General features: G+C 49.1%; 1 protein-coding gene across 1 annotated transcript; it reads right to left on the bottom strand.

Annotated features, from left to right (window-relative positions):
- Positions 1-5,602: 5,602 nt before the first annotated feature.
- On the bottom strand, positions 5,603-15,293 carry FABP6 (fatty acid binding protein 6). The gene is made up of 4 exons (XM_016954146.3): positions 15,153-15,293; positions 12,529-12,704; positions 9,890-9,979; positions 5,603-5,898 (listed from the first exon to the last, which is right to left on the bottom strand). Exons 1-4 carry the CDS (start codon positions 15,217-15,219, stop codon positions 5,845-5,847), a joined length of 387 nt encoding a protein of 128 aa, XP_016809635.3. The 5' UTR covers positions 15,220-15,293; the 3' UTR covers positions 5,603-5,844.
- Between the last annotated feature and the right edge of the window lie 2,584 nt (positions 15,294-17,877).

Genomic DNA, 17,877 nt, shown 5'->3' with positions numbered 1-17,877 from the left:
ATTTTAAAGGGAAGGGTGCCAACCTAGTCTGTGGTTCAGGTGTATGGTAAGGAAGCCTGGAACACATGGTATTATCATTCAGCAGTGAATTCCACAAGGAACACCGGAAATAAGTGGACCCCCCCTTCTTTAGGGCACAGGTGAGACAGCTCCACCTCTCCCCAACCCAGCTCCCACTTCAAAGGAAGAATTCAAGTGGCCAGGCTTCTGTTGGGCCAGCTCTGGCTGGTTCTAGGCCCCTGCCCTTATCAGAGACACACAGGCAGGACATCTGGGAAGTCAGGCCTTCTGCTGCTCCCAACTGTGTGGACTTAGGCAGGTCATTTCTCTTTTCTAGAGCTCAGTTTCTCCATCTGTAAATGAGAGGGTGGGACTGGAATGGTCTCCCAGGTCATACCTGGCAGGGGAGCACATCCCAGTGGCAGTCCATGGTCTTCTTACCTAGAGTCAGGTCCAGCAGGTCTGATATGGGAGGTTTCCCAGGAGAGGCTCGTGCACAGCCAGGCTTGGACACTGCTCCCTGCTCTGAAGCCCTACCCTGTATGTGCCAGTTCTCACCAGTAGACGTTTCAAGAAGAGCCCTGGCCGGGCGCAGTGGCTCACGCCTGTAATCCCAGCACTTTGGGAGGCCAAGGCGGACGGATCACAAGGTCAGGAGATCAAGACCATCCTGGCTAACACGGTGAAACCCTGTCTGTACTAAAAATACAAAAAGTAAAATAAAAGCCGGGCGTGGTGGCGGGCACCTGTTGTCCCAGCTGGAGGCTGAGGCAGCAGAATGGCGTGAACCCGGGAGGCGGAGCTTGCAGTGAGCCGAGATTGTGCCACTGCACTCCAGCCTGGGCGACACAGCAAATCTCCGTCTCAAAAAAAAAAAAAAAAAGAAGAAGAAGAGCCCTTAATAGCTCCTTTGTACACGCTTACTATGTGGCAGGCCCTGTCTTTGGCACTTTCCTCATGCTCTTATCCTTACTCCTCTTTTGTCCTCACAACGCCACCGTGAGCTAGTTGGATTATCACCATTGCCTAGATGACGATACTGAGGATCATGGAGGCTGAAGATCTCGCCATGCCATGTCACCCTGGGTGACACACAGCCACACAAAGGCCCAATCACTCAAGATTTCACTGCTCCTTCCCCCCAAACACATCAGGTATCCAAGGAATGACAGGCAGGTGGCAGAGTGCCACCTAATGGTGATCTTTTATTTATTTATTTATTTATTTATTTATTTATTTAAAGACATTGTCTGACTCTGTCCCCCAGGCTGGAGTGCAGTGGAGTGTGCAGTGGCACGATCTCAGCACACTGCAACCTCTGCCTCCTGGGCTCAAGCCATCCTCCCACCTCAGCCTCCCAAGTGGCTGGGACTAAAGATGCCCACCACCAAGCCCAGCTAAATTTTTTGCATGTTTTGTAGAGACAGGGTTTCACCATGTTGTCCAGGCTGGTCTCAAACTCCTGAGCTCAAGCGATCTGCCCACCTCAGTCTCCCAAAGTGCTTGGATTACAAGCATAAGCCACTGCGCCCAGCCCTAGTGGTGATCTTTAAAGATGCTATGAGTAGCTCCCAAGTTCACTAAAGGAGCTTGCCAGGAGGGAGGCAGGTGCCCTGGCACAGTGGGAAAGATGACTCCCAAATGTCAGGGTGAAGGTCATGGAGAGCCTGTGGTAAAGGGCACCTGAACCAGGTCTGTGGAATGGGGAGTCTTTCCAGCATCTTGCACAGTGCAGCAAATAATGAAGCCAGTCTAACTTTCTGGGAGTCATGAGCATGGATAAATTAAAAAAAAAATTTGTTTTTGAAACGGGATTTCACTCTGTCACCCAGGCAACAATGCAGTGGTGTAATGATGGCCACTGCAGCCTCGACCTCCTCGGGCTCAGGTGATTGTCCCACCTCATCCTCCCAAGTAGCTGGGACTAAAGGCATGTGCTACCACGCCCGGCTAACTTTTGTATTTTTTGTAGAGATGGGGTTTCACCATGTTGCCCAGGCTGGTCTTGAACTTCTGGCTCAATGGTCTGCCTGCCTTGGCCTCCCAAAGCAGGGATTTTTACCCTTTATCCTTGTAACTCCTCTGTGACCAAGGAAGGGAAGGTCTTACTAATTCATTTTACACATGACCAAGATGAGGCTCAGAGAGGTCCAGTGACTCACAAGTTAGTGACAGAGGCACTCCTAACCCTTTGATTGCACTCACCTGAGAGTGATGGTTGTGATGATGGAGGTGATGGTAGAAGCTAACATTGAGTGACTTTGTAGCAAGTCCATTAGGTAAGTACAGTTGTTATTCCCATTTACAGGTGAGGAAACTGAGGCTCAGAGAAATGGATGAACTTACCCCAAGGTGACACAGCTACTAGGTGATAAAGAAAAGATTCAAATCCTGGTAATGTGACTCCAAAACCAAAGCTCTATTTTTTTTTTTTTTTTTTTTTTTGAGACGGAGTCTCGTTCTGTCACCCAGGCTGGAGTGTGATGGCACATTTTGGCTCACTGCAGCCTCCACCTCCTGGGTTCAAGTGATTCTCCTGCCTCAGCCTCCCAAGTAGTTGAGATTACAGGCACACGCTACCACACGTGGCTAATTTTTGTATTTTTAGTAGAGATGGGGTTTCACTGTGTTGGCCAGGCTGGTCTCGAACTCCTGACCTCAGGTGATCCACCTGCCTCAGCATCCCAAAGTGCTGGGATTACAGGTGTGAGCCACCGTGCCTGGCCCCAGAGCTCTTTTTTTTGAGACCGGGTCTCTCTCTGTCGCCCAGGCTGGAATGCAGTGGTGCAATCATGTCTCACTGCAGCCTTGACTTTCCCAGGCCCATTCTATCCTCCCACCACAGCCCCCCAAGTAGCTGGGACCACAGGCATGTGCCACCATGCCCAACTAATGTTTTAATTTTTTTGTAGAGATGAAGTCTCCTTATGTTCTCGAACTCCTGGGCTCAAACGATCCTCCTGTCTCGGCCTCCAAAAGTACTGGGATTACAGGTGGGAGCCACCACACCCAGCCCAGAGTCAAAGCTCTTAACCACCGGCTCTTCTGGCTGAGGAATCCTCCCTGCCAAGATGCCAGTGACGTAGGTGCTTTTCTCCAGCTCACCTTACTCCATTTACCCACACTGAGAAACTGTAGCTCCATCAGTGAGTGAAGCCCACACCTGCATTACTACTCTCAGAGACTCACTCACTCTCTGCTGCGTGACTTTGGATGAATTTCTTTTCCTCTCTGAGCCTCAGTTTCCACGTCTGTGAAATACAGAGTTTAAACTAGTGGAGAGCTGAGGTCCTGCTTTTCCATAGTCTATGAATCTGTGAGTTTATAAGAATACAGGCTTAAGAATTTCTCCCCTGGCTGGGGGCTGTGGCTTATGCCTGTAATCCCAACACTTTGGGAGGCCTAGACATGGGGATCACGAGGTCAGGAGATCAAGACCATCCTCACCAACATGGTGAAACCCCGTCTCTACTAAAAATACAAAAAATTAGCTGGGCGTGGTGGCGCGTGCCTGTACTCATGGGGCTGAGGCGGGAGAATCGCTTGAACCAGGGAGTCAGAGGTTGCAGTGACCCGAGATCATGTTACTGCACTCCAGCCTGGTGACAGAACAAGACTCTGTCTCAAAAAAAAAAAAAAAAAAAAAAGAATTTCTCCCCTGCCAACAATTTGAATTTGTCCTTGAATCAATTACAGGAGTGAAAATTCTCTCTTATCTCTTCTGTCTCTCCCTCCCTCCATCTCTCTCTCTCTCTCCTCTTCCTTCCTCTTTCTCTCTCTCCCCTTGTCTCAATTTTCAGCCTAATTATAGTTAACTCTGTTATTTAGAGGCTTATTATCCAAGCTCATTATGAGTAATTATTCATTCTGGAGGGGAAACAGCAACACTGCTAGTTTAATTTAATGCTTACCTAGTTCACTAAATTAGTAATAAGTCTTGGCAAAACGGTGGAATTCATGGGTCCTTGCTGGATGGGTGGGTGGGGAGAGGCTGTGTATTGTTCTTAGAAAGATAAACAAGGTTTCAGAGCAGAATGTGGGAGGAGGCAAGAGAAGGCTGCCTGTGACCTGGGCTGTGACATCTGTCCAGGTTGAGGCTGGCCCACAAGAGTGAAAGGCTGCAAATTGCACAGAGCTGGAAGGACCTTAGGTCAGGTAGCACTTATTAGGCCCCTTCTGTGTGCCATACCCTGTGCAAAGCTCTGGACAAACCTTATTCCTTATGTGTCACGTATGGGACTTGTACATTCGAAAAAATGTAAGTACTACCTGCCTTCGGTAATTCAATTCTTATAGTGAGTACATTCTCCTTTCAGTAGTCTCTCAGGAATTTTGATGAGTTAAGGATAAATTTTCCCATTTGATACCACTATGTCTTTTACCTCTCTCACCCTTTTCACAAAAGGAAGCCTTAGGCCCAGGTCCTTGGGCATGCAACAGAATCTAGCTAGAAGTCAACATTGTTCAGCTATGACTTTTTAAATAGTTTTAGTCTACTTATGGCAAATAACAGTGGTTGTCTATGTATGGAAGTGACGTGATTTTCCATTATAGTAAAAATAAGTGAATTGTCCTATAGAAAAATATAGGGTAGCCGGGCGTGGTGGCTCACGTCTGTAATCCTAACACTTTGGGAGGCCGAGGCAGATGGATCACCTGAGGTCAGAAGTTTGAGACCAGGCTGACCAACATGGAGAAACCCTGTCTCTACTAAAAATACAAAATTAGCCAGGCGTGGTGGCGCATGCCTGTAATCCCAGCTACTTGGGAGGCTGAGGCAGGAGAATAGCTTGAGCCCAGGAGGCGGAGGTTGCAGTGAGCCAAGATTGTGCCATTGCACTCCAGCCTGGGTAACAAGGGCAAAACTCCGTCTCAAAAAAAAGAAAAATATTGGGTAAAAAAGAAGTCAAGGTGGTACCCAGATGTGGTAACATTTCCAAGGAGAGAGGAGGATGAAAAAAGTCCCCTTCAGGACTCTGGATTAGAGATTGTCCCAGGACAGCTGCCAAACCCAAATGCTGCCTCAGAATGCTTCTCAACCCAGGACACCAGGCACCAGATGTCTGGGTGACCCAGCCCCCCATAGCCTCTCAAAGTTCTTCCCAGGCACCCCGCCCAAACCCTATGAGTCAAAACCAGGACACTCCAGTCCCTCCTGTCCCTCCTATCACCCCCATTGCCCCTTTGCCATCTCATAGACCACTGATTCCCCTCAGCCCGTCATTGGTCCTCCTGGACCCCCTTTGTACCCCTCAGTGGGTAAACTGAGGACCAAAGGGATGACTCCACAGTGAATAACAGCAGAGCCCCGGCCAAGCTGAAACAGCTTCCCTGGGCGAGCTCTGGTCCATCCCCACTTTGAGCCTTGGAGCCCAGCAGCCGGGGCCCTTCCTAGAGGTACAGCTCCCACCCCACAACCCCCAAGTCCTGATATGCCTGGCCTGTGGCCCATCCGAGAATCAGTGCATTACCCTTCCCAGCTGACTTTGTCTCCATAAAGGAGGCTTCAAGCAGCACAGAGTAGTGGGTGGCAGAGTGGGGCAAGGGGCCACAGAAGTGTGCCCACCATGCTTCCTGTGCGCCACCTTCAGCCTCACCCAGGGGCAGGAGCATTGCAGTCATCCACATTCATGTCTTCCTCCGCCATGACATGAATCCCACAGGGATCTCAGGGTCAATGTGTGGCCCATGTGGCCACCCTTGGGGGCTTTCCCACCCTCACCCAGCCAGAGGCCATCCCAAGACACCAGAAAAGAAAAACAAAGAGGTTCTGGAGCGAGCAGCGTCTGTCCTTATATCAGTTTTATTGGTGGGTTTGTAGCTCCCTGGGCCGGGCCTGGCTGCTTAGGCCAGTCTCTTGCTCACGCGCTCATAGGTCACGCCTCCGATGGTGGAGACCTGAAAGAAGCAGCCAGGACAGAGGGAGTCAGTGCCCCACCCCAAGGTAGCCAGGAGGCACCGCTGAAGGAAGATGAGCCTCCAATCCCAGCCTTGAGTAGATAAGAGTCAGGCGCACCACTTCTTTGGGCTTCAGTTTCCCAATTTGTTCCAGGAGTCAGTGTGAAGACTCCCTGTGATGAATGGTAACCAACTGTGAGGGGTGATGTGGCTCTGGGTGTGGAACCCTGCACCTCTTTTCCTCTCCATTACCCAGGTCAGGCTGTTACCCTGCATGATTCCATTTAATCCTCCCAACAGCCCTGTGAGGTTGTTCCCATTGTACAGATGAGAAAATTGAAGTTTAGAAAAGTCAAGTAATCCTTCCAAGGCCACAAGCCATGGCTGCGCCATGCAGTGTTTGTGAGCACCTGTCACATGCTCGGTGATGGGAAGATACAGTCCCTACTCTCGAGAAGCCTAAGGTTTAGTGGGAGAGGCAGGCGGGGGGGATGCTGTTCTTTGAAGGCCCACAGTGTGCGGTGCCCCAGGCTCCATGCTGTGGAGCTGTGCTGCCATTGGATGTGCACGTGTCATCAGCTGGTTCTGACACCCAGCAGAAGAAAGCAGCATTTCCATGAAAAGGGCGGGTAGCAAACAGAGAGCTGTGGGAGAGACCAGAAGAGGCAGGGAGCCACTGACTAGATAACAGGAGGGGGAATTGGCTGTTGGACAGAATCCTGAAGAATTGGATTTGGAAAAGCAAACAGGAGAAAGGGAATTCAGAGCAGAGGAACCACATGGCACAGAAGGGGAGATAGGAATGGCTCTGTCCAGCTCAGGAGCAGTAGCTGGTCCAGAGGGGCTGGGCAGAGCATACCTGTAGAATTGGGCAGTAAGGCCGTGGAAGGTCAAGCGGAGGAGTTTGGTCCTGATTCATAACAAAGGGCAGCAGTGGGAGGTGATGTGTGATTTGCATATGGGATGGATGGAAGGTGGGGGAGAGGTGGAATCAGAGGAGGCTGGGGCTTGGTGTAGGGGAGAGGTGATGAGAACATGGCAGGGGTGCTGGTGGCGGAAGGCAGGAGGGATGCTTACAAAATGCACTGTCTATTGGTGGAGAAGTGGGGAGGTGCCAGGATGATTCTGGGCCTCTAGAGATGGGAGATTTGCAATCAAGACAGCTCCTCTCGGGGTCTAGTCATGCAACTTTGTTTAAGTGTGCACGTGCCTGGGTCTATGTGCATACATGTGTGTGTTCCTGGCTGTGTCATGTGTGTGTGTGCATGATGACCCTGAACTCTGGTCACTGCCCACACCACATGGGCTCCATGATGAGGAATCTCTGGGAATTGACAAGCAGGTTCGCTCAGCTTGGGAAGATCAATTCTCTTGTCAGGCCCAAACCTGCTTCCAGTTCTCCTGCCCTATGCTCTTCCTGCACACCTCACAGGCTGGGGAGCTTTGCTTCTTCTGGGAGTTACTGACTGACATTTCATGTAAAAATGCGTCAAAAGCCCTTTCATCAGATCCTTCAAAATGTCAGTTTTCACCCAGGAGAAGAGGGATATAGTCACTTTTGTTCTTTTTACAGTTTTTCAACACTGTATATCTATTAGTTTTTAGATTTTTTTTTTTTTTTTTTTTTTTGAGACAGAGTTTTGCTCTTGTTGCCCAGGCTGGAGGGGGCTCATTCTTTGCTCACTGCAACCTCCGCCTCCTGGATTGAAGCGATTCTCCTGCCTCAGCCTCCTAAGTAGCTGGGATTACAGGTGTGCGCCACCACACCTGGCTAATTTTTTTTTTTTTTGTATTTTTAGTAGATACCAGGTTTCACCATGTTGGCCGGGTTGGTCTTGAACTTCTGACCTCAGGTGATCCACTTGCCTCAGCGTCCCAAAGTGCTGGGATTAGAAGCTTGAGCCACCACACCCAGATAATTTTTAGATTCTTTAAACAAAAATGTTAAAGGGGGATAAAAAGACTCGTGGGCCTGGGCAGAAGAGGCAGGGGGCCTAGTCTAGAAGTCAGCAGATGAGATCTGCCTCTGCATGTACTAGTTGTGTGGCCACGGCCAAGTCCCTTGCTGTCTCTGAGCCTTGTAATGCTGCTCTGTAAAATAAGTATAATGGGAGGGCACGGAACCTCTTGGGCCATCTTATGGACTGCACGTGTGTCCACCCACCAAACCCACATGATAAAAGTCAAAGCCCCAGTGTGATGGTATTTGGAGATAGGACCTTTAGGGGGTAATTAAGTTATGAGAGTGGAGTCCCCATGAAGGATTAGTGCCCTCATAACAACAGACACAAGGCCTGGTGCAGTGGCTCACACCTGTAATCCCAGCACTTTGGGAGACCAGGGTGGGCAGATCACTTGAGGTCAGGAGTTCAAGACCAGCCTGACCAACATGGTGAAACCCTGTCTCTACTAAAATTACAAAAATTAGCTGGTCATGATGGCACATGCCTGTAATCCCAGCTACTTAGGAGGCTGAGGCATGAGAATCACTTGAATGGGGGAAGTGGAGGTTTCAGTGAGCTGAGATTGTGCCTCTGTACTCCAGCCTGGGCAACACAGTGAAATTCCATCTCAAAAAAAAAAAAGGGCCAGGCACAGTGGCTCACCCTTGTAATCCCAGCACTTTGGGAGGCTGAGAGGGGATGGATCATGGGGTCAGGAGTTCGAGACCAGCCTGGCCAACATGGTGAAACCCTGTCTCTACTAAAAATACAAAAATTAGCCAGGTGTGATGGTGGGCACCTGTAATCCCAGCTACTTGGGGAGGCTGAGGAAGGAGAATTGCTTGAACCTGAGGGCGGAGGTTGCAGTGAGCCAAGATCGTGCCACTGAACTCCAGCCTGGACAACAGAGCAAGACTCTGTTTCAAAAAAAAAAAAAAAACAGACACGAGAGAGGTGACGTCTCCCTGCCATGTGAAGAAACCAGGACGGGGGCCCTCATAAGCCCCTGACCATGCTGGCACCCTGATCTTGTATTTTCCAGCTTCCAGAGCTGTGTGAAATAAGTGTCTGTGGTGTAAATCATTTACACCACAGTATCTGAGAGAGGCAGTGTGCTCCTTTCCTCTTGACAGGGCTTGAGATGTGGGCACAAGAAAGCGAGAATGAGAGAGAGAGAGAGAAGGATCAAAGAAGGAGAAGCAAGGGGGTCACACAAACACTGCCTCCCTCATCATGTCTTCCCTGCTGGAGAGCTTCAGGGAGGAGGGAAGGGCCCTTTCTAGACCTACACGGGACCCCAGAGGGTCTCTGGCCCAGGTCACAGGCTCACAGTGAGGGAATGAAGTATGGAAATGCCTTCTTTTCCCTTTTAACCTCACGTTCATTTCTTTCACCTGGGGAAAACTTGGAGACCCACAGGAAAGCAACAGAAGTGAGAGGAAGGGCCTCCCAGGGCACCACCTCCAGTGTAGGAGGAGTGGGTCCACAGATGTGTGTGTTGGACCTGCCAATATTTACAGAATTTTTTAAATTAGTTGCCAATATTTAATAGTGTGGAGATTTCACATGGAAGTGCAAATTTCCAACTTCTCTTGATAAATCAGAAGATCTGGTGGAAGGGGCCTGATGTCCCTCATGGAAAAGGAATGGAGCGGTGGCTGTCCTTTGAGGAGCCCACCTGGACCACCTCCTTTATTTATATTCTGGGAAGGATCTTCTGGGCTTCCAGTCTTGTGTCCCAGAAGTGGCTGAGTGTGAGTGCTGCAGTCAGGCTACTTAGCATCAAATCCCAGCTCTGTCGTCAAAGCTGTGTGCTCCCTCACTTATCCCTGTGCCTCAGTCTCCTCCTAAAATGGAGATAAAAATCCCCACCTAACAGGGTTATTTTGAAGACCAAATGACATCATGTGCATCCAGCACTCAGCATAGAGCCTGGTACAAGGGAAGTGCTGGTAAAGCCAGCTGCCCAGAGGCCTGCTTCTGAGGGGCTGTGGCCAGGAGGCAGACAAATGTCCAATAATCATCCCAGGAACCAGCAGGACACTCACCTCCACCAGCTTGTCACCCACGATCTCTGAGGTCTGGTGATAGTTGGGGAAATTCACCACCAGCTTCCCGCCCTCCATCTGCACGGTGGCCTGGAATGGAAGCACAACATTAAGCCTGGGTTGTTGCAGGTGATTGGCAACTATCTGGGGCTGGTGGCGCGGGCAGTAAGAAGAATTTACCAAGGCCAGGCATGGTGGCTTATGCCTATAATCCCAGCACTTTGGGAGACTGAGGCAGGCGGATCACTTGAGGTCAGGAGTTCGAGACCAGCCTGGCCAACGTGGTGAAACCCCGTCTCTACTAAAAATACAAAAAGTAGCCCGGTGTGGTGGCTCATGCCTGTAATCCCAGCTACTTGGGAGGCTGAGGCACAAGAATCACTTGAACCCGGGAAGCAGAGGCTGCAGTGAGCAGAGATCGTGCCACTGTGCTCCAGCCTGGGCAACAGAGCAAGACTCTGTCTCAAAAAAAAAAAAAAAAAAAAGAATTTACCAAGACAGTTGTAGGTAAAAAAAAAAAAAAAAAAAAGTCAGATTTCTTAGAGAAAGTATGAAAATATGTTGCAAGGGTGCACTGGGCAGGACAGCAAGAGAGGAGCTGACTGCAAGGAGACAAAGTCTTGCTGGAGAGTTTATAGACTGTTGCTTATGCTGTGTGCTGAAGCGGGTTTTGTGCAGTACTGACAAAGCAAAGGTTATGGTGAGATAACTTACATTTTTCTATCAGTGGAGGTGATGATAGCTGGGCACAGGAAGATTGTGAGTTATTTGCACAGGAGGGCTATGTGTTCTGGACCATGAAGAAAGGCAGACTTACAGCTTATCTGCTCTCCTTTTTTGCTTTCCCCTGCTGCCGCCAACCTGACTCCTTTTCTATAATTAGAACTCCACATGGGTCACCAGAGGCCTAATGATAGAGGCAAATAGCTGGGGTTCAAATCCCTGGTCCCACCATGTTCTAACGGCAAGGACTTACACACATTACTTGGTCTCCCTGAGCCTCGGTTTCTTCACTTCTTTTTTTTTTTTTTTTTTTGAGACGGAGCCTCGCCCTGTTGCCCAGGCTGGAGTGCAATGGTGTGATCTCGGCTCACTGTAACCTCCGCCTCCCGGGTTCAAGCGATTCTCCTGCCTCAGCCTCCCGAGAAGCTGGGATTACAAGCGCCGGCCACCACGCCCGGCCAATTTTTGTATTTTTCATAGAGAGAGGATTTCACCATATTGGCCAGTCTGGTCTTGAACTCCCAACCTCGTGATCTGCCTGCCTTGGCTTCCCAAAGCGCTGGGATTACAGGCATGAGCCACCGTGCCTGGCCAGTTTCTTCACTTCTAAAACAAAAGCAAATGACTGCATTTTTTCTTCTAGCATTCACTATGTGGCAGGCAACATGCCAGGTGCTTTCATGCACTGTCTTGTTTAATCTTCACCACAGCTCTTGGAGCCAGAGATTGTATGTAGTCTCCTTTTGCATACTAGAGATATGAGGCTCAGGGGAGTGAAATGACTTGCCCAAGGCCCTACAATTGCTGGTGGGAAATCATGGTTTCAAATCCAGCCAAGTCTCACTCCAGGGCCTAGCGTCTTTATCTCTGTGCTACACAGAGAGGCAGCATAAAAAAAGCACTTATGGCTGGGCACGTTGGCTCACACCTGTAATCCCAGCACTTTAGGAGGTCAAGATGGGCGGATCACAAGGTCAGGAGTTTGAGACCAGCCTGGTCAACATGATGAAATCCTATCTCAGCTAAAAATACAAAAATTAGCCAGATGTGGTGGTGCATGCCTGTAATCCCAGCTACTCAGGAGGCTGAGGCAGGAGAATCACTTGAACCCAGGAGGCAGAGGTTGCAGTGAGCCGAGATCATGCCACTGCACTCCAGCCTGGGTGACAGAGTGAGTCTCGAATAAAAAAAAAAAAAAACTTTTGCTCTTTAGTGCCCGGTGTAAAGGCCTGCCCCTGTTGTGTAACTAAGGCAAGGTTTTTTTTATTTTTATTTATTTATTTATTTATTTTTGTGATGGACTCTCACTCTGTCGCCCAGGCTGGAGTGCAGTGGCATGATCTCAGCTCACTGCAACCTCTGCCTACTGGATTCAAGCGATTCCCCTGCCTCAGCCTCCTGAGTAGCCAGGATTACAGGCATGCACCACTATGTCCAGCTAATTTTTGTATTTTTGGTAGAGATGGGGTTTCACCATGTTGGCCAGGCTAATCTCAAAATCCTGGCCTCGAGCCATCCACCCACCTCGGCCTCCCAAAGTGCTGGGATTACAGGCATGAGCCACTGTGCCTGGCCAGCAAGCTTTTTAATCTCATGATTTAGCCTCCCCGCTCAATCTGGAGAGAGTAATTGTAGCAATTTCATAGGATTAACTGTATTAAGATGGAAAAACTATTCGGCAAGTGTCTAGCTTATAATAAGTGTCCAGCAAGTATTAGCTATTTTTCTTATTGTTTTAGTGCCCATGTTTGACCATTAAAAATCAGGAGCATTAAATTGCCAAGTAACTCAAGCTCCTAATGCTGGAGGCCAAACTGGAGAAAGAAGCCTCAGCTCGGGAGCGGGGAGGCCATGTTTGAGAAGGAGAAGTCAGATGGAGGCCTGGGGAAGGAGGGGGACAGCCAGTGGCCTCTCACCTTGAACGTCTTGCCCCCCATTGTCTGTATGTTGCTTTCCTTGCCAACAGTGAACTTGTTGGTCATGGTGTGGCCCCCGGAGTAGTGCTGGGACCAAGTGAAGTCCTGCCCATCCTGCTGCACCTCCGTGACGATCTTGAAGTTGCGGGCCTTTTCGATTACATCGCTGGAGATCCCTGGACCCGGGGACAAGCAGAGTAGCCATATAAGAGCTGCTTTTAACCCTGTGGTTTGGGAAAAGAGCTTTCCTGCCCACCCCCACCGCCCTACCCCCTTGTGCATGATAGGCTAGCCTGAAGGTTAAGAGCACAGTGCCTGAGACAGCTAATACGTGCTGTGAGCCATGTGGCTGGGGAAAGTCACTATCTCTCTGAGCTTCAGTCTATTCATCCACAATATGGAGATAATAAGGCCCATCCCAAAAGGCTGTTACAAGAATTATATTCAATGTGAGTGTGTTTGTGAAGCTCCTGGCTCATAGTGGGTGCTCATCAATAATAACCAAGCTTCTGATAGTAATATAAATATAACTGAATCTTGCCAAGCTCGCGAAGTTCTGGAATGAATGAGACTTTCAAGACCAGGTGTGGTGGTTCATGCCTGTAATCCCAGCACCTTGAGAGCCCAAGGCAGGCAGATCGTTTAAGGTCAGAAGTTTGAGACCAGCCTGGCTAACATGGTAAAACCCTGTCTCTACTAAAAATACAAAAAAATTATCTGGACGTGGTGGCAGGTGCCTGTAATACCGGCTACTTGAGAGGCTGAGGCAAAAGAATCACTTAAACCCTGGAGGCAGAGGTTGCAGTGAGCTGGGATCGCGCCACTGCAGTTCCGCCTGGGCTACAGAGCAGGACTCCGTCCCCTCCTCCCTGCCAAAAAAAGACTGTGTCTTCTAATACTTTTATTTTACAGATAAGGAAGTGAGCACCCAGAATGGGAAAGGGACTTCCCAGTATTTCACTGAAATTTAATGACCGAATCAGGTCTAGAACCGAAGTGGGCTCACTTCCCATCCCACAACACGAGGCTGTTATAGGTGAAGCCAAGTCATTGCTCCTTCAGGGCCACTGCCAATACATGACTCAGAGGGACTCTCGACTCCTCAAGGCCCCAAGGCACAAGGGCCCTGGTCTCAGGGTTGCTCTGAGCCAGCTGGCAGGCAAGAAGTGGCCACCAAGAGGGAGGGCACGGGTCCCCTTGAGCTGTCCTCTGAACCTTGAGAGTTACACTGCCTGAGACTTTTTAGATAGTGAGATACTGAGATTTCCACAAGATTGTCGGATCCACTGTCTCATTGGTTCCTCACAACAGACTGGTGTTACAAGTCAAGCAGTGAGAGAAGGAATGAAATCACTGGTCTCTCTGCCCACAGTGTTTGGCACAGTAAGAGGCCTGTGTTTGCTGAATGACTGTGTGAAGAAGTGACTTGTCAAACCTGGTCTCCATGCTAACCCTTTGGTTTCCTCTCCTAGGCAGGACGTGGTGACACCACTCATCACAGGGTCCTGGGTGCCAATGGCCTCTGCCACTGACTTGGGCAAGTCACGCTGAGTCCCCATTGGTAGCACTGAGATAGCCTTGCATATAGCTGGTGTTCAATAAATGTTTGATGGGCTGGGCTCAGTGGCTCACGTCTGTAATCCCAGCATTTTGGGAGGCCGAGGTGGGTGGATCACCTGAGGTTAGGAGTTCAAGACCAGCCTAAGCAACAGGGTGATACCCCGTCTCTACTGAAAATACAAAAAATTAGCCAGATGTGGTGGCACATGCCTGTAGTTCCCGCTACTCGAGAGGCTGAGGTAGGAGAATTGCTGGAACCCAGGAGACGGAGGTTGCAGTGAGCTGAGATCATGCCACTACACTTCAGCCTGGGAGACAGAGCAAGACTCCATCTCAAAAATAAATGAATAAAAATAAATACATGTTTGACTAAATAAACATCAAATCTCTACTTCACCAACCAAGTCTCCACTTTACCAATTACTAGCTGTGTGACTTTGGACTAGTTAATTCCCTGGGCCTCAAGTTTTCCATCAGTAAAGTGGAAATACTAATATATTCTATGTGTGTTTTAAAGTCAAAGAGTGTCTAGGCTGGGTGCGGCAGATCACGCCTGTAATTCCAGCACTTTGGGAGGTCAAGCTGGGTGGATCACCTGAGGTCAGGAGTTCAAGACCAGCCTGGCCAACATGGTAAAACCCCATCTTTACTAAAAAAAATACAAAAAAAAAAAAAAAAAATTAGCCAGGCGTGGTGGTGCACACCTGTAATCCCAGCTACTCGGGAGGCTGAGGCAGGAGAATTGCTTGAACCTGGGAGCCGAAGGTTGCAGTGAGCCGAGATGGTGCCACTGCACTCCAGCCTGGGAGACAGAGTGAGACTCTGTCTCAAAAATAAAATAAATAAAATAAAATAAAATAAAGTTAAAGAGTGTCTTAGTTCTTATTATCCTCAGAGCCTGGGAGAAAGCAGTTGCTCAACAAATGTGTGAATGAATGAATGAGCGAGTGAGTGAATGAATGGATGAAATCCTGTCCCATTCTACCTTAGGGGTTTGGGTTCCTGGCCCAGAGCTGGCTGTGACAAACCAACCCCGAAGAAGGGATACCCAGGAGCTCACTCACCAAGGAGCTTCATGAACTCATCATAATTCTTCTCACTCTCCATCTCGAACTTGCCGGTGAAAGCCATGCTGCTGGGAGGCTGGAGGCCAGAGAGCAGAGGGATGAGGAGAATGGGTGGTGCTGAGGGGTCTGCTATCCCAGCTTATAAACTCTCCCAGTTGCTGAGGCTCAGCCCCTAAGTCACCCCACTTCTTCTCCCTCCTGTCCTGAAGAGGAAGCACTTGCTGTTTTATGATGTGGGCAGGACCTGGAGGGACAGAGCCCCGAGGTTATTCACCCTGGGGAAGTGCTGTGACCCCATTGCCATTGCCAGCAGGGTCAGGATGGCAACGGGTTTGAGGAGTCATCACCTCTCTGCCCATCTCTCCCTCTGTTCCCGCATGCCCTGCCCTCAACCCATGCTCTCACCATCTCTCATCACTCTTGCACCCTCTAACTCTGCAACCAAAGCACTTGAGCACTTGCTGCATGCAGGGCCAGCACTGAAGAAACACAGATGAACGAGACACACACCTTTCCCAAAAGAGCCTTTGGTTTAGTCCAGAGACAAGCACACACCTGCAGAGAGTTCTTGTGTAAGCAGGATGTGATGTGCCCCAGGAGAAAAGCAGATGGCTGACCTGGAGCATGGGGAAGGAGCAATGGTGTCCAGCGCAGGGCTAGTGCATGTTTGGGGAGGAGGTGGCATTTGGCACCCGTCTTGGAGGACCAATAGGACTTGGATGTGTAGAGAAGCAGGAAGGTTGGAGGAGGCTGAGAACAAAGGGAGACGATATTCTAGGACGAGGGAACAGTGTGATGAAGATGGAAAGGGCCATGATGAAAGGAAACAATGAGTTTAGCTGGAGCAAAGCAAACTTGAAGGAGAACAGATGCTCCTAAGGGTGCAGATAATGCAACCAGAGTAAAGCAGCCACCCATGGGCCTAGGCAGCGCACCTGGAGGAGAAGGTGCCAGGTGCCTTGAAGATGCCTGTGCACCAGGCACTGGGCTGGGAGCTGGATGAGTTTTATTTTGTTCAAGCTTCAGAGCTGGAAGGGGTTAGGGGTTCAGAATCTTGACTTCCATTTCCTGCTGTGTCTCTCAGTACCACTTCACATGCAGGGACTCTATCTCTTCCGTGATCACTCCAGCCTACCTATCTTGTGAGAATGTCCTCTGCATTGGGCAAAATTGACAGTGCAAAGTATAAAACACTCTGCAAAGGCTCTCGTGATTATTATGTATTTATTTATTTTTGAGATGGAGTTTCACTCTTGTTTCCCAGGCTGGAGTGCAAAGGTGTGATCTGGGCTCACTGCAACCTCCGCCTCCCGGGTTCAAGCAATTCTCCTGCCTCAGCCTCCAGAGTAGCTGGGATTACAGGCATGCACCACCACACCCAGCTAATTTTGTATTTTTAGTAGAGATGGGGTTTCTCCACGTTGCTTAGGCTGGTCTCAAACTCCCAACCTCAAGTGATCCACCTGCCTCAGCCTCCCAAAGTGCTGGGATTACAGACGTGAGCCACCACACCCGGCCGATTATTATTATTAATTCAGGAAACCTCTGCACGTCTATTTCCTTTTCCCAGGCTTGCTCTCCATGAATCTCCTTCATTTCCATCTAAAGCTGAATTCAATACAGTTGCTGACTCCCAGACCTGGGACTAAGCGGTCTCTGAACTGATGAAAAACCAACTCTGCCACATTTTACCAGGCTTTAATCTCCAATCTTGGAATTTCTAACTCCAGCCAGGACTCTTACTTTAGTCTAACAGGCAGACAGACAGACAGACACACACACACACACACACACACACACACACACACGTCATGGATTTTTTTAAGTTATATATATAAAAATTTCACATAATTCAGAGCAAGTAAGAGTCCTGTCAGAGGTGGCCTGTGATAGTAGTTTGGTACCTCTCCTTCTAGGCTTTTTCTTTCCTTTTCTTTTTTCCTGAGACAGGGTCTCTCTTTGTCGCCCAGGCTGGAGTGCAGTGTGTGATCTCAGCTCACTGCAGCCTTAACCTCCCAGGCTCCAGTGATCCTCCCAAATCAGCCTCCCAAACAGCTGGGACTACAAGTACATGCCACCATGCCTTTTTTTTTTTTTTTTTTTTTTTTTTTTTTTTTTTTTTGAAGTGAAGTCTCCCTCCGTTGCCCAGGCCAAAGTGCAGTGGTGCAATCTTGGCTCACTGCAACCTCCGCTCCCAGGTTTAAGCGATTCTCCTGCCTCAGCCTCCCTAGTAGCTGGGACTACAGGTGCTTGCCACCACACTCAGCTAATTTTTAGTAGAGACAAGGTTTCACTGTGTTGGCCAGGCTGGTCTCAAACTCCTGAACTTGGATGATCCGCCCACCTCGGCCTCCCAAAGTGCTGAGATTAGAGGCCTGAGCCACCACACCCAGCCCTTTTAGGCTTTTAAATGCACATATTTATTTTCTGGTATAAATGAGACTATATTGCTCTGTTACCTCCTGTTTATGTAATGATATGGGCACATGTCTATATCATTACAAAAAGGTATATCATATCCTGTTCAACAGCTCCAGAGTATTCTATCATATGTATGTCTCATAACTTACTTAGCTATTGCTGGATTTTTAGGTTGTTTCCAATCTTTTCCTATTATAAATAACAGTGATAAAAATATTCTTGTTCACACCTTTCACTGTACATGTCAGATTATTTGCTAAGATTGCTTGCTAAGGATGAATTCCCAGACATGAAATTCCTG

The sequence above is a fragment of the Pan troglodytes genome, chromosome 4 (genome assembly GCF_028858775.2).
Source record: "Pan troglodytes isolate AG18354 chromosome 4, NHGRI_mPanTro3-v2.0_pri, whole genome shotgun sequence".
NCBI classification, from domain to species: domain Eukaryota; kingdom Metazoa; phylum Chordata; class Mammalia; order Primates; family Hominidae; genus Pan; species Pan troglodytes.
The sequence above is the reverse complement of the archived record's forward strand: the minus strand, read 5'-3'. Positions and strand labels throughout refer to the sequence as shown.